At 39.6% G+C, this 17129-nt stretch overlaps 1 protein-coding gene across 1 annotated transcript in view; it reads right to left on the reverse strand.

The window, feature by feature from the left end:
- LOC139551373 (receptor-type tyrosine-protein phosphatase mu-like) overlaps nucleotides 1–17129 on the reverse strand; it is a 565336-nt gene that overhangs the window by 386664 nt on the left and 161543 nt on the right. The window contains exon 3 of the mRNA XM_071362858.1: nucleotides 15689–15963. Within this exon, the coding sequence (XP_071218959.1) occupies nucleotides 15689–15963 (275 nt within the window). The remainder of the gene's footprint in view (nucleotides 1–15688; nucleotides 15964–17129) is intronic.

The raw sequence follows: 17129 nt of genomic DNA on the forward strand, positions 1-17129 counted from the left end.
ACTACAGAATGATAGAATACAGAATGATAGAATACAGAATGTTAGAATACAGAATGATAGAATACAGAATGATAGAATACTAAGGGTTACTACAGAATGATAGAATACAGAATGATAGAATACAGAATGATAGAATACAGAATGATAGAATACTAAGGGTTACTACAGAATGTTAGAATACTAAGGGTTACTACAGAATGATAGAATACAGAATGATATAATACTAAGGGTTACTACAGAACGATAGAATACAGAATGATAGAATACTAAGGGTTACTACAGAATGTTAGAATACTAAGGGTTACTACAGAATGATAGAATACAGAATGATAGAATACTAAGGGTTACTACAGAATGATATAATACTAAGGGTTACTACAGAATGTTAGAATACAGAATGATAGAATACTAAGGGTTACTACAGAATGATAGAATACTAAGGGTTACTACAGAATGATAGAATACAGAATGATAGAATACAGAATGATAGAATACTAAGGGTTACTACAGAATGTTAGAATACAGAATGATAGAATACTAAGGGTTACTACAGAATGATAGAATACTAAGGGTTACTACAGAATGATAGAATACAGAATGATAGAATACAGAATGATAGAATACTAAGGGTTACTACAGAATGATAGAATACTAAGGGTTACTACAGAATGATAGAATACAGAATGATAGAATACACAATGATAGAATACTAAGGGTTACTACAGAATGATAGAATACTAAGGGTTACTACAGAATGATAGAATACTAAGGGTTACTACAGAATGAAAGAATACAGAATGATAGAATACTAAGGGTTACACACAGAATGATAGAATACTAGGGGTTACTACAGAATGATAGAATACAGAATGATAGAATACAGAATGATAGAAAACAGAATGTTAGAATACAGAATGTTAGAATACAGAATGTTAGAATACAGAATGTTAGAATACAGAATGATAGAATACTAAGGGTTACACACAGAATGATAGAATACTAGGGGTTACTACAGAATGATAGAATACAGAATGATAGAATACAGAATGATAGAAAACAGAATGTTAGAATACAGTGTTAGAATACAGAATGATAGAATACTAAGGGTTACTACAGAATGTTAGAATACAGAATGATAGAATACTAAGTGTTACTACAGAATGTTAGAATACAGAATGATAGAATACAGAATGATAGAATACTAAGGGTTACTACAGAGTGTTAGAATACAGAATGATAGAATACTAAGGGTTACTACAGAATGATAGAATACAGAATGATATAATACAGAATGATAGAATACTAAGGGTTACTACAGAATGTTAGAATACAGAATGATAGAATACTAAGGGTTACTACAGAATGATAGAATACAGAATGATATAATACAGAATGATAGAATACAGAATGATAGAATACTAAGGGTTACTACAGAATGATAGAATACAGAATGATAGAATACTAAGGGTTACTACAGAATGATAGAATACAGAATGATATAATACAGAATGATAGAATACTAAGGGTTACTACAGAACGATAGAATACAGAATGATAGAATACTAAGGGTTACTACAGAATGATAGAATACAGAATGTTAGAATACTAAGGGTTACTACAGAATGATAGAATACAGAATGTTAGAATACAGAATGATAGAATACAGAATGATAGAATACTAAGGGTTACTACAGAATGATAGAATACAGAATGATAGAATACAGAATGTTAGAATACAGAATGATAGAATACAGAATGATAGAATACTAAGGGTTACTACAGAATGATAGAATACAGAATGATAGAATACAGAATGATAGAATACAGAATGATAGAATACTAAGGGTTACTACAGAATGTTAGAATACTAAGGGTTACTACAGAATGATAGAATACAGAATGATATAATACTAAGGGTTACTACAGAATGATAGAATACAGAATGATAGAATACAGAATGATAGAATACTAAGGGTTACTACAGAATGTTAGAATACTAAGGGTTACTACAGAATGATAGAATACAGAATGATATAATACAGAATGATAGAATACTAAGGGTTACTACAGAATGATAGAATACAGAATGATAGAATACTAAGGGTTACTACAGAATGATAGAATACAGAATGATAGAATACAGAATGATAGAATACAGAATGATAGAATACTAAGGGTTACTACAGAATGTTAGAATACTAAGGGTTACTACAGAATGATAGAATACAGAATGATAGAATACTAAGGGTTACTACAGAATGTTAGAATACTAAGGGTTACTACAGAATGATAGAATACAGAATGATAGAATACAGAATGATAGAATACTAAGGGTTACTACAGAATGTTAGAATACTAAGGGTTACTACAGAATGATAGAATACAGAATGATAGAATACTAAGGGTTACTACAGAATGATAGAATACAGAATGATAGAATACTAAGGGTTACTACAGAATGATATAATACTAAGGGTTACTACAGAATGTTAGAATACAGAATGATAGAATACTAAGGGTTACTACAGAATGATAGAATACTAAGGGTTACTACAGAATGATAGAATACAGAATGATAGAATACAGAATGATAGAATACTAAGGGTTACTACAGAATGTTAGAATACAGAATGATAGAATACTAAGGGTTACTACAGAATGATAGAATACTAAGGGTTACTACAGAATGATAGAATACAGAATGATAGAATACAGAATGATAGAATACTAAGGGTTACTACAGAATGATAGAATACTAAGGGTTACTACAGAATGATAGAATACAGAATGATAGAATACAGAATGATAGAATACTAAGGGTTACTACAGAATGATAGAATACTAAGGGTTACTACAGAATGATAGAATACTAAGGGTTACTACAGAATGATAGAATACAGAATGTTAGAATACTAAGGGTTACTACAGAATGATAGAATACAGAATGTTAGAATACAGAATGATAGAATACAGAATGATAGAATACTAAGGGTTACTACAGAATGATAGAATACAGAATGATAGAATACAGAATGTTAGAATACAGAATGATAGAATACAGAATGATAGAATACTAAGGGTTACTACAGAATGATAGAATACAGAATGATAGAATACAGAATGATAGAATACAGAATGATAGAATACTAAGGGTTACTACAGAATGTTAGAATACTAAGGGTTACTACAGAATGATAGAATACAGAATGATATAATACTAAGGGTTACTACAGAATGATAGAATACAGAATGATAGAATACAGAATGATAGAATACTAAGGGTTACTACAGAATGTTAGAATACTAAGGGTTACTACAGAATGATAGAATACAGAATGATATAATACAGAATGATAGAATACTAAGGGTTACTACAGAATGATAGAATACAGAATGATAGAATACTAAGGGTTACTACAGAATGATAGAATACAGAATGATAGAATACAGAATGATAGAATACAGAATGATAGAATACTAAGGGTTACTACAGAATGTTAGAATACTAAGGGTTACTACAGAATGATAGAATACAGAATGATAGAATACTAAGGGTTACTACAGAATGTTAGAATACTAAGGGTTACTACAGAATGATAGAATACAGAATGATAGAATACAGAATGATAGAATACTAAGGGTTACTACAGAATGTTAGAATACTAAGGGTTACTACAGAATGATAGAATACAGAATGATAGAATACTAAGGGTTACTACAGAATGATAGAATACAGAATGATAGAATACTAAGGGTTACTACAGAATGATATAATACTAAGGGTTACTACAGAATGTTAGAATACAGAATGATAGAATACTAAGGGTTACTACAGAATGATAGAATACTAAGGGTTACTACAGAATGATAGAATACAGAATGATAGAATACAGAATGATAGAATACTAAGGGTTACTACAGAATGTTAGAATACAGAATGATAGAATACTAAGGGTTACTACAGAATGATAGAATACTAAGGGTTACTACAGAATGATAGAATACAGAATGATAGAATACAGAATGATAGAATACTAAGGGTTACTACAGAATGATAGAATACTAAGGGTTACTACAGAATGATAGAATACAGAATGATAGAATACAGAATGATAGAATACTAAGGGTTACTACAGAATGATAGAATACTAAGGGTTACTACAGAATGATAGAATACTAAGGGTTACTACAGAATGATAGAATACAGAATGATAGAATACTAAGGGTTACACACAGAATGATAGAATACTAGGGGTTACTACAGAATGATAGAATACAGAATGATAGAATACAGAATGATAGAAAACAGAATGTTAGAATACAGAATGTTAGAATACAGAATGTTAGAATACAGAATGATAGGATACTAAGGGTTACTACAGAATGATAGAATACAGAATGATAGAATACTAAGGGTTAATACAGAATGATAAAATCCAGAATGATAGAATCCAGAATGTTAGAATAAAGAATGTTAGAATACAGAATGATAGAATACAGAATGATAGAATACAGAATGTTAGAATACAGAATGTTAGAATACATAATGATAGAATACTAAGGGTTACTACAGAATGATAGAATACAGAATGATAGAATACTAAGGGTTAATACAGAATGATAGAATACTAGGGGTTACTACAGAATGATAGAATACAGAATGTTAGAATCCAGAATGATAGAATACTAAGGGTTAATACAGAGTGATAGAATACAGAATGATATAATACTAAGGGTTACTACAGAATGATAGAATCCAGAATGATAGAATCCAGAATGTTAGAATACAGAATGATAGAATACAGAATGTTAGAATACAGAATGATAGAATACAGAATGATAGAATACTAAGGGTTAATACAGAGTGATAGAATACAGAATGATAGAATACTAAGGGTTACTACAGAATGATAGAATACGGAATGATAGAATCCAGAATGTTAGAATCCAGAATGTTAGAATAAAGAATGTTAGAATCCAGAATGATAGAATACAGAATGATAGAATACAGAATGATAGAATACAGAATGTTAGAATACAGAATGATAGAATACAGAATGATGGAATACAGAATGATAGAATACAGAATGATAGAATACAGAATGATAGAATACAGAATGATAGAATACAGAATGTTAGAATACAGAATGATAGAATACAGAATGTTAGAATACAGAATGATAGAATACAGAATGATAGAATGTTAGAATACAGAATGATAGAATACAGAATGTCAGAATACAGAATGATAGAATACAGAATGTTAGAATACAGAATGATAGGATACAGAATGTTAGAATACAGAATGATAGAATACAGAATGTTAGAATACAAAATGATAGAATACAGAATGATAGAATACAGAATGATAGAATGCAGAATGTTAGAATACTAAGGGTTACTACAGAATGTTAGAATACAGAATGTTAGAATACAGAATGATAGAATACAGAATGATAGAATACAGAATGATAGAATACAGAATGATAGAATACTAAGGGTTACACACAGTAATGTTAGCAGAATGTTGTGAATGTTAGAATTAGACCATGGTCAAATCTTTATGTCAAACACTTTCAAATACTTTAACTGTGAACACGACTTGATCTCCAAGCTAAACAAAACGTACCTCAAATACTTTTGAAATATTTCAAATATTTGAAACTGTTTGAGATATTGTATTTGACCCAGGTCTGAGTGAAGACACCATAAACGCGATAGGACACGACAGACTAGGGCGGGACCCTTTAGAATGTTTGAGTTATGTCCCATGGTTTATGTAGATAGAACAGAATTTCCTAGCTATAGTGAGCAGTCGGCACTGTGGTTAAAAGGGGAAATGGAATGCCAGTCCTACCCAAAAAACTGGGCGTGGACCAGAGAGTAGTAACAAACCAGTCTCGCTAACACACACAGAGGCATGCCTAGCCTACACATGTCCCATAGTGATGACCTCATTCTCTAAATACTGTAACAGCCTTACGTCCTCCTCTATAGTTCTGGATTGTACATAGTGATTCTACACCTGCATTGCTTGCTGTTTGGGGTTTTAGGCTGGGTTTCTGTACAGCACTTCGAGATATTAGCTGATGTACGAAGGGCTATATAAAATAAACTTGATTGATTGATTGATGACATCATTCCTTTTACAGTAGTGAGTAGTGCCAGAAAGAGTGTTATGTCCTACCGTGTCAGCCAGTAGCACAGTCAGACAAACACAGACAGAACCAAGCAGATACCAAGACAGAACCAAGCGGATACCAAGACAGAACCAAGCAGATACCAAGACAGAACCAAGCAGATACCAAGACAGAACCAAGCAGATACCAAGACAGAACCAAGCGGATACCAAGACAGAACCAAGCAGATACCAAGACAGAACCAAGCAGATACCAAGACAGAACCAAGCGGATACCAAGACAGAACCAAGCGGATACCAAGACAGAACCAAGCAGATACCAAGACAGAACCAAGCAGATACCAAGACAGAACCAAGCAGATACCAAGACAGAACCAAGCAGATACCAAGACAGAACCAAGCGGATACCAAGACAGAACCAAGCGGATACCAAGACAGAACCAAGCAGATACCAAGACAGAACCAAGCAGATACCAAGACAGAACCAAGCAGATACCAAGACAGAACCAAGCGGATACCAAGACAGAACCAAGCAGATACCAAGACAGAACCAAGCAGATACCAAGACAGAACCAAGCAGATACCAAGACAGAACCAAGCGGATACCAAGACAGAACCAAGCAGATACCATTGAGACACCAGTCTCAACGTCAACAGTGAAGAGGCGACTCCGGGGTGCTGGCCTTCTAGGCAAAGTTGCAAAGGAAAACTCAGACTGGCCAAAAATAAGAAAAGATTAAGATGGGCAAAAGAATACAGACACTGGACAGAGGAGTTCTGTCTTGAAGGACAGCATCCCGGAGTCGCCTCTTCACTGTTGACATTTAGACATGTGTTTTGCAGGTATTATTTAATGAAGCTGCCAGTTGATGATTGTGAGGCGTCTGTTTCTCAAACTAGACACTCTAATGTACTTGTCCTCTTGCTCAGTTGTGCACCAGGGCCTCCCACTCCTCTTTCTATTCTGGTTAGGAACACTTTGCGCTGTTCTGTGAAGGGAGTAGTACACAGCGTTGTACGAGATCTTCAGTTCCTTGGCAATTTCTCGCATGGAATAGCCTTCATTTCTCTGAACAAGAATAGACTAACGAGTTTCAGAAGAAAGGTCTTTGAGATGTTTCTACAACTTGATTGGAGTCCACCTGTGGTAAATTCAATTGATTGGACATGATTTGGAAAGGCACAGACCTGTCTATTTAAGCTTCCACAGTTGACAGTGCATGTCAGAGAAAAAACCAAGCAATGAGGTCGAATGAATTGTCAGTAGAGCAACTGACAGGGTTGTGTCGAGGCACAGATCTGGGGAAGGGAACAAAAAAAAATGCTGCAGCATTGAAGGTCCCCAAGAACACAGTGGCCTCCATCATTCTTAAATGGAAGAAGTTTGGAACCACCAAGACTTTTTCTAAAGCTGGCCGCCCGGACAAACTGAGCAATTGTCGGAGAAGGGCCTTGGTTAGTGAGGTGACCAAGAACCCGATGGTCACTCTGACAGAGCTCTAGACTTCCTCTGTGGAGATGGGAGAAACTTCCAGAAGTACAATCATCTCCGCAGCACTCCACCAATCAGGCCTTTATGGTAGAGTGGCCAGCGGGAAGCCACTCCTCAGTAAAAGGCATATGACAGCCCGCTTGGAGTTTACCAAAAGGCACATAAAAACTCTCAGACAAGTCTCTGGTCTGATGAAACCAAGATCAACTCTTTGGCCTAAATGCCAAGCATCACGTCTGGAGGAAACCTGGCACTATCCCTAGGGTGAAGCATGGTGGTGGCAGCATCATGCTGTGGGGATGTTTTTCAGCAGCAGGGACTGGGAGACTAGTCAGGATCAAGGCAAAGATGAACGGAGCAAAGTACAGAGAGATCCTTGATGAAAACCTGCTCCAGAGCGCTCAGGACCTCAGACTGGGGCGAAGGTGCACCTTTCAACAGGACAACGACCCTAAGCACACAGCCAAGACAACGCAGGAGTGGCTTCGGGACAGGTGTCTGAATGTCCTTGAGTGGCCCAGCTGGAGACCGGAGTTGAACCCGATCGAAAATCTCTGGAGTGATCGGAAAATAGCTGTGCAGTAATACTCCCCATCCAATCTGACAGAGCTTGGAGAAGAATGGGAGAAACTCCCCAAATAAAGGTGTGCCAAGCTTAGCGTCATACCCAAGAAGACTCATGGCTGTAAAGGTGCTTCAACAAAGTACTGAGTAAAGGGTCTGATTACTTATGCAAATGTCATATTTCTGTTTTATTTTAAATAATTTAGCAAACATTTCTAAAAAATAGTTTTTTGCTGTAACGAAACAAAATGCAGAACAAGTCAAGGGGTCTGAACACTTTCCAAAGTCACTGGATATATTTTTCAACTGGATATTTTCCCACCAAAGAATTTTATGAATATTGCTAGCAGCAACAGAATAAATAAATGTTAAATTACATACCTACAGTAGAAAAGAGGATAATATATTACTTTTAATGATGTCAACTCTATTTCTCTACTCCTAATATTGAGCAAATTACTCATTGGCAAGTGATTCTGGCTGCAAAATCATACTCCAGTTTACAGTCTAGCTCATAGCCAATCACTCCCCAGTTTACAGTCTAGCTCATAGCCAATCACTCCCCAGTTTACAGTCTAGCTCATAGCCAAATACTCCCCAGTTTGCAGTCTAGCTCATAGCGAATCACTCCCCAGTTTACAGTCTAGCTCATAGCGAATCACTCCCCAGTTTACAGTCTAGCTCATAGCCAAATACTCCCCAGTTTGCAGTCTAGCTCATAGCGAATCACTCCCCAGTTTACAGTCTAGCTTGCTCATAGCCAAATACTCCCCAGTTTACAGTCTAGCTCATAGCCAAATACTCCCCAGTTTGCAGTCTAGCTCATAGCGAATCACTCCCCAGTTTACAGTCTAGCTTGCTCAGAGCCAAATACTCCCCAGTTACAGTCTAGCTCATAGCCGAATACTCCCCAGTTTACTGTCTAGCTTGCTCATAGCCAATCACTCCCCAGTTTACAGTCTAGCTCATAGCCAATCACTCCCCTGTTTACAGTCTAGCTCATAGCCAATCACTCCCCAGTTTACAGTCTAGCTCATAGCGAATCACTCCCCAGTTTACAGTCTAGCTTGCTCATAGCCAAATACTCCCCAGTTTACAGTCTAGCTCATAGCCAAATACTCCCCAGTTTGCAGTCTAGCTCATAGCGAATCACTCCCCAGTTTACAGTCTAGCTTGCTCAGAGCCAAATACTCCCCAGTTACAGTCTAGCTCATAGCCGAATACTCCCCAGTTTACTGTCTAGCTTGCTCATAGCCAATCACTCCCCAGTTTACAGTCTAGCTCATAGCCAATCACTCCCCCATTTACAGTCTAGCTCATAGCCAATCACTCCCCAGTTTACATTCTAGCTCATAGCCGAATACTCCCCAGTTTACAGTCTAGCTCATAGCCAAATACTCCCCAGTTTACAGTCTAGCTCATAGCCAAATACTCCGCAGTTTACAGTCTAGCTCATAGCTAAATACTCCCCAGTTTACAGTCTAGCTCATAGCCAATCACTCCCCAGTTTACAGTCTAGCTCATAGCCGAATACTCCCCAGTTTACAGTCTAGCTCATAGCCAATCACTCCCCCGTTTACAGTCTAGCTCATAGCCAATCACTCCCCAGTTTACAGTCTAGATCATAGCTGAATACTCCCCCGTTTACAGTCTAGCTCATAGCCAATCACTCCCCCGTTTACAGTCTAGCTCATAGCCAATCACTCCCCCGTTTACAGTCTAGCTCATAGCCAATCACTCCCCAGTTTACAGTCTAGCTCATAACCAATCACTCCCCAGTTTACAATCTTGCTCATAGCCAAATACTCCCCAGTTTACAGTCTAGCTCATAGCCGAATACTCCCCAGTTTACTGTCTAGCTTGCTCATAGCGAATCACTCCCCCGTTTACAGTCTAGTTCATAGCCAAATACTCCTCAGTTTACTGTCTAGCTCATAGCCAATTACTCCCCCGTTTACAGTCTAGCTCATAGCCGAATACTCCCCCGTTTACAGTCTAGCTCATAGCTAATCACTCCCCCGTTTATAGTCTAGCTCATAGCCAATTACTCCCCCGTTTACAGTCTAGCTCATAGCCAAATACTCCCCCGTTTACAGTCTAGCTCATAGCCAATTACTCCCCCGTTTACAGTTTAGCTCATAGCCAAATACTCCCCAGTTTACAGTCTAGCTTATAGCCAATCACTCCCCAGTTTACAGTCTAGTTCATAGCCAATTACTCCCCCGTTTACAGTCTAGCTCATAGCCAAATACTCCCCAGTTTACAGTCTAGCTTATAGCCAATCACTCCCCAGTTTACAGTCTAGTTCATAGCCAATTACTCCCCCGTTTACAGTCTAGCTCATAGCCAAATACTCCCCAGTTTACAGTCTAGCTTATAGCCAATCACTCCCCAGTTTACAGTCTAGCTCATAGCCAATTACTCCCCAGTTTACAGTCTAGCTCATAGCCAAATACTCCCCCGTTTACAGTCTAGCTCATAGCCAATTACTCCCCAGTTTACAGTCTAGCTCATAGCCGAATACTCCCCAGTTTACTGTCTAGCTTGCTCATAGCCAATAACTCCCCCGTTTACAGTCTAGCTCATAGCCAAATACTCCCCAGTTTACAGTCTAGCTTATAGCCGAATACTCCCCAGTTTACTGTCTAGCTTGCTCATAGCCAATCACTCCCCAGTTTACAGTCTAGCTCATAGCCAAATACTCCCCAGTTTACAGTCTAGCTCATAGCCAAATACTCCCCAGTTTACAGTCTAGCTCATAGCCGAATACTCCCCAGTTTACAGTCTAGCTCATAGCCAATCACTCCCCCGTTTACAGTCTAGCTCATAGCCGAATACTCCCCAGTTTACAGTCTAGCTCATAGCCAATCACTCCCCAGTTTACTGTCTAGCTTGCTCATAGCCAATAACTCCCCCGTTTACAGTCTAGCTCATAGCCAAATACTCCCCAGTTTACAGTCTAGCTTATAGCCGAATACTCCCCAGTTTACTGTCTAGCTTGCTCATAGCCAATCACTCCCCAGTTTACAGTCTAGCTCATAGCCAAATACTCCCCAGTTTACAGTCTAGCTCATAGCCAAATACTCCCCAGTTTACAGTCTAGCTCATAGCCGAATACTCCCCAGTTTACAGTCTAGCTCATAGCCAATCACTCCCCCGTTTACAGTCTAGCTCATAGCCGAATACTCCCCAGTTTACAGTCTAGCTCATAGCCAATCACTCCCCAGTTTACAGTCTAGCTCATAGCCAATCACTCCCCCGTTTACAGTCTAGCTCATAGCCAATCACTCCCCAGTTTACAGTCTAGCTCATAGCCAATCACTCCCCAGTTTACAGTCTAGCTCATAGCCGAATACTCCCCAGTTTACAGTCTAGCTCATAGCCAATCACTCCCCCGTTTACAGTCTAGCTCATAGCCAATCACTCCCCAGTTTACTGTCTAGCTCATAGCCGAATACGCCCCCGTTTACAGTCTAGCTCATAGCCAATCACTCCCCCGTTTACAGTCTAGCTCATAGCCAATCACTCCCCCGTTTACAGTCTAGCTCATAGCCAATCACTCCCCAGTTTACAGTCTAGTTCATACCTAATCACTCCCCAGTTTACAATCTTGCTCATAGCCAAATACTCCCCAGTTTACAGTCTAGCTCATAGCCAATCAACTCCCCAGTTTACAGTCTTGCTCATAGCCGAATACTCCCCAGTTTACTGTCTAGCTTGCTCATAGCCAATCACTCCCCAGTTTACAGTCTAGCTCATAGCGAATCACTCCCCAGTTTACAGTCTAGCTCATAGCGAATCACTCCCCAGTTTACAGTCTAGCTCATAGCCAATCACTCCCCAGTTTACAATCTAGCTCATAGCCAATCAACTCCCAGTTTACAGTCTAGTTCATAGCCAATCACTCCCCAGTTTACAATCTAGCTCATAGCCAATCAACTCCCAGTTTACAGTCTAGTTCATAGCCAATCACTCCCCAGTTTACAATCTAGCTCATAGCCAATCAACTCCCAGTTTACAGTCTAGTTCATAGCCAATCACTCCCCAGTTTACAGTCTAGCTCATAGCCAATCACTCCCCAGTTTACAGTCTAGCTCATAGCGAATCACTCCCCAGTTTACAGTCTAGCTCATAGCCAATCACTCCCCAGTTTACAATCTAGCTCATAGCCAATCAACTCCCAGTTTACAGTCTAGTTCATAGCCAATCACTCCCCAGTTTACAGTCTAGCTCATAGCCAATCAACTCCCAGTTTACAGTCTAGCTCATAGCCAATCACCTCCCAGTTTACAGTCTAGCTAGCTGATAGCCAAATACTCCCCCGTTTACAGTCTAGTTCATAGCCAATCACTCCCCAGTTTACAGTCTAGCTCATAGCCAATCAACTCCCAGTTTACAGTCTAGCTCATAGCCAATCAACTCCCAGTTTACAGTCTAGCTAGCTGATAGCCAAATACTCCCTCATTGACAGTCTAGCTCATAGCAGTTTATCATCCCCAGTTTACAGTTTATGTTGTAAATAGCAATAAATATAAATTATTCTATAATATGATAAATATTAAAAGTAAAAAATTAAAAGTTTTAGGATGACCTGACAGAGAAGTAATTATCTCAGATGAAAGACCTAGTTTGGACTTTATAAAAAACATAACGTGTAATTACTGAATAATATCAGAGTACCAGGTGGTTTCATTATGACAATCACACACGACACACACACACACACACACACACACACACTCACACTCACACTCACACACAATCCCTTAGGTTACTATGCAATTACAGACACCTATAATTAACACGTGTTGCTAATTAGATGTAATTTGGAGGATTCAGCTTTTTAAATTTTCCTTGTGAGGAAGAGACGGCACAAACATCATTCGTGCCTGCAGGAGTATTTTACCATTGTACCTTTTGGTCAGTTTGGAGTCTGAGACCGTTATTTACCACACACACACACACACACACACACACAGTGGGGCCTGTAGCCTGTAGCTATAATGAAATAGCCCTGTGGGGCCTGATCTCCCGTTGGTTGGGAGATCAAGAAGGCCCTCTGCATCAATTACCATGTCCTACCCTACGTCCCAAATGGCACCCTATTCCCTACATAGTGCACTACTTTTGACCAGGGCCCATAGGGGATAGGGTCACATTTGGGATGCAGATTGGTGAGTTCCCATCTCTTCCTCAATGAGACCTAGAAACACTGATAATCAAGGTGTGAAAATCACTGTGACTGGGGCTGTGTGCCAGCGATCATGTACCCCGGTGAAGTGATGAGGTGGCAGCTGAAAACTCAAATTATAAAGAACTGGCGCTGAGGGGAGAGGAAGGACATAGGCCCATTGCCATGGATACAAGAGGTTCATATTCAGAAGTAATATGTAACTAAGCAATAAGGCACACGAGGCAATGCTGTATCATGAATACAGTCATGGGTAAGAGGAAGTGTTGTATTGAGAATACAGTCACGGGTAAGAGGAAGTGTTGTATCATGAATACAGTCACGGGTAAGAGGAAGTGTTGTATCATGAATACAGTCACGGGTAAGAGGAAGTGTTGTATTGAGAATACAGTCACGGGTAAGAGGAAGTGTTGTATCATGAATACAGTCACGGGTAAGAGGAAGTGTTGTATCATGAATACAGTCACGGGTAAGAGGAAGTGTTGTATCATGAATACAGTCACAGGTAAGAGGAAGTGTTGTATTGAGAATACAGTCACGGGTAAGAGGAAGTGTTGTATCATGAATACAGTCACGGGTAAGAGGAAGTGTTGTATCATGAATACAGTCACGGGTAAGAGGAAGTGTTGTATCATGAATACAGTCACGGGTAAGAGGAAGTGTTGTATCATGAATACAGTCACGGGTAAGAGGAAGTGTTGTATCATGAATACAGTCACGGGTAAGAGGAAGTGTTGTATTGAGAATACAGTCACGGGTAAGAGGAAGTGCTGTATCATGAATACAGTCACGGGTAAGAGGAAGTGTTGTATCATGAATACAGTCACGGATAAGAGGAAGTGTTGTATCATGAATACAGTCACGGGTAAGAGGCAGTGTTGTATCATGAATACAGTCACGGATAAGAGGAAGTGTTGTATTGAGAATACAGTCACGGGTAAGAGGAAGTGTTGTATCATGAATACAGTCACGGATAAGAGGAAGTGTTGTATTGAGAATACAGTCACGGGTAAGAGGAAGTGCTGTATCATGAATACAGTCACGGGTAAGAGGAAGTGTTGTATCATGAATACAGTCATGGGTAAGAGGAAGTGTTGTATCATGAATACAGTCACGGGTAAGAGGAAGTGTTGTATCATGAATACAGTCACGGGTAAGAGGAAGTGTTGTATCATGAATACAGTCATGGGTAAGAGGAAGTGTTGTATCATGAATACAGTCACGGGTAAGAGGAAGTGTTGTATCATGAATACAGTCACGGGTAAGAGGAAGTGTTGTATCATGAATACAGTCACGGGTAAGAGGAAGTGTTGTATCATGAATACAGTCACGGATAAGAGGAAGTGTTGTATCATGAATACAGTCACAGGTAAGAGGCAGTGTTGTATCATGAATACAGTCACGGATAAGAGGAAGTGTTGTATCATGAATACAGTCACGGGTAAGAGGAAGTGTTGTATCATGAATACAGTCACGGATAAGAGGAAGTGTTGTATCATGAATACAGTCACAGGTAAGAGGCAGTGTTGTATCATGAATACAGTCACGGATAAGAGGAAGTGTTGTATCATGAATACAGTCACGGATAAGAGGAAGTGTTGTATCATGAATACAGTCACGGATAAGAGGAAGTGTTGTATTGAGAATACAGTCACGGGTAAGAGGAAGTGTTGTATCATGAATACAGTCACGGATAAGAGGAAGTGTTGTATTGAGAATACAGTCACGGATAAGAGGAAGTGTTGTATTGAGAATACAGTCACGGGTAAGAGGAAGTGTTGTATCATGAATACAGTCACGGGTAAGAGGAAGTGTTGTATCATGAATACAGTCACGGGTAAGAGGAAGTGCTGTATCATGAATACAGTCACGGGTAAGAGGAAGTGTTGTATCATGAATACAGTCACGGGTAAGAGTGTTGTATCAGTGCTTGTTCGGCCCGAACAAATAAGAGGAAGTGAAACCATACAAATCTTAATTAAAACGTTATTTTTGATAAGTCATTTCATACAATTTCAAAAAGGTACTGTATGGTAAGGTAAGGTAGGGTATGGAACTGTATGGTAAGGTATGGTATGGTAAGATATGGTGTGGTAAGGTAAGGTATGGTATGGTGTATAAGATATGGTAAGTTATGGTATGGTAAGGTATGGTGTGGTAAGGTATGGTAAGGTATGGTGTAGTAAGGTATGGTATGGTATGGTATGGTAAGGTAAGGTAAGGTATGGTATGGTGTGGTATGGTATGGTAAGGTATGGTGTGGTATGGTGTGGTAAGGTATGGTAAGGCGAAACCTTCTCACCTGATAGAAGTTGGGCCAGTAGGTAGAGATGGCCAGTTCTACCTGTACCCAGGCTCTAGTAGCTGGCCCAGACACGTTCCAGACGGGCATGCCCAGGGGACTGTTGTTCTCTCTGATGTACACGTTGAGCTGCCCCGGTCCCGCCCCCTCGCGCCCAGACAGGAAGTACTCGAAGGTTACGCAGTGGGTGTCATTCTCCTTCAGCTGGGGGGTCAGGAGGAGGGCCTTCTGACCAGCAAAACGTCCCGACGTGTTGACCATCATGAAGGCTGAATCTAGGATAGAGGAGACAGCATGTGAGACAGCATGTGAGACAGCATGTGAGACAGTACTGTGAGACAGCATGTGAGACAGCATGTGAGACAGCATGTGAGACAGTACTGTGAGACAGTACTGTGAGACAGCATGTGAGACAGTACTGTGAGACAGCATGTGAGACAGCATGTGAGACAGTACTGTGAGACAGCATGTGAGACAGTACTGTGAGACAGCATGTGAGACAGCATGTGAGACAGTACTGTGAGACAGTACTGTGAGACAGCATGTGAGACAGCATGTGAGACAGTACTGTGAGACAGCATGTGAGACAGCATGTGAGACAGTACTGTGAGACAGCATGTGAGACAGCATGTGGGACAGCATGTGAGACAGCATGTGAGACAGTACTGTGAGACAGCATGTGAGACAGCATGTGAGACAGTACTGTGAGACAGTACTGTGAGACAGTACTGTGAGACAGCATGTGAGACATCATGTGAGACAGCATGTGAGACAGCATGTGAGACAGTAATGTGAGACAGCATGTGAGACAGCATGTGAGACAGTACTGTGAGACAGCATGTGAGACAGCATGTGAGACAGCATGTGAGACAGTACTGTGAGACAGCATGTGAGACAGTACTGTGAGACAGCATGTGAGACAGCATGTGAGACAGTACTGTGAGACAGCATGTGAGACAGCATGTGATACAGCATGTGAGACAGCATGTGAGACAGCATGTGAGACAGCATGTGAGACAGCATGTGAGACAGTACTGTGGAAATGTACAGAACTCCAGCTGAAAGATGTTGATTCTAGAGGACCAGAGGAGAGGACAACATTAACGGGAACATTAACGGGAATTAGAACCGTGTAGCTGGAGGGTTAGGACTTAACGCCTAAAGGATCACATCAAGACAAAACAAACTTTATTTAAAGAGGCAATCCTGCGGTTCGAACAATAACAAAGTGTCCATCCTGCCACTGTTTTGGTAAGCAGCTGAGGTATGGGGACTGGGGGGGAAATGTCAAATTCATAGACAAAGCTTTGGATGCAAGGATTGACCATCCATGATATCAAAACTATAGTTTTATTAATGTTTGGAGGCTATATATACAGTGTTTGTTTACATTCATACTGAACAATAATATAAACGCAACATGCAACAGTTTCAAAGATTT

Source organism: Salvelinus alpinus, chromosome 23, assembly GCF_045679555.1.
Source record: "Salvelinus alpinus chromosome 23, SLU_Salpinus.1, whole genome shotgun sequence".
NCBI classification, from domain to species: Eukaryota; Metazoa; Chordata; class Actinopteri; order Salmoniformes; family Salmonidae; genus Salvelinus; species Salvelinus alpinus.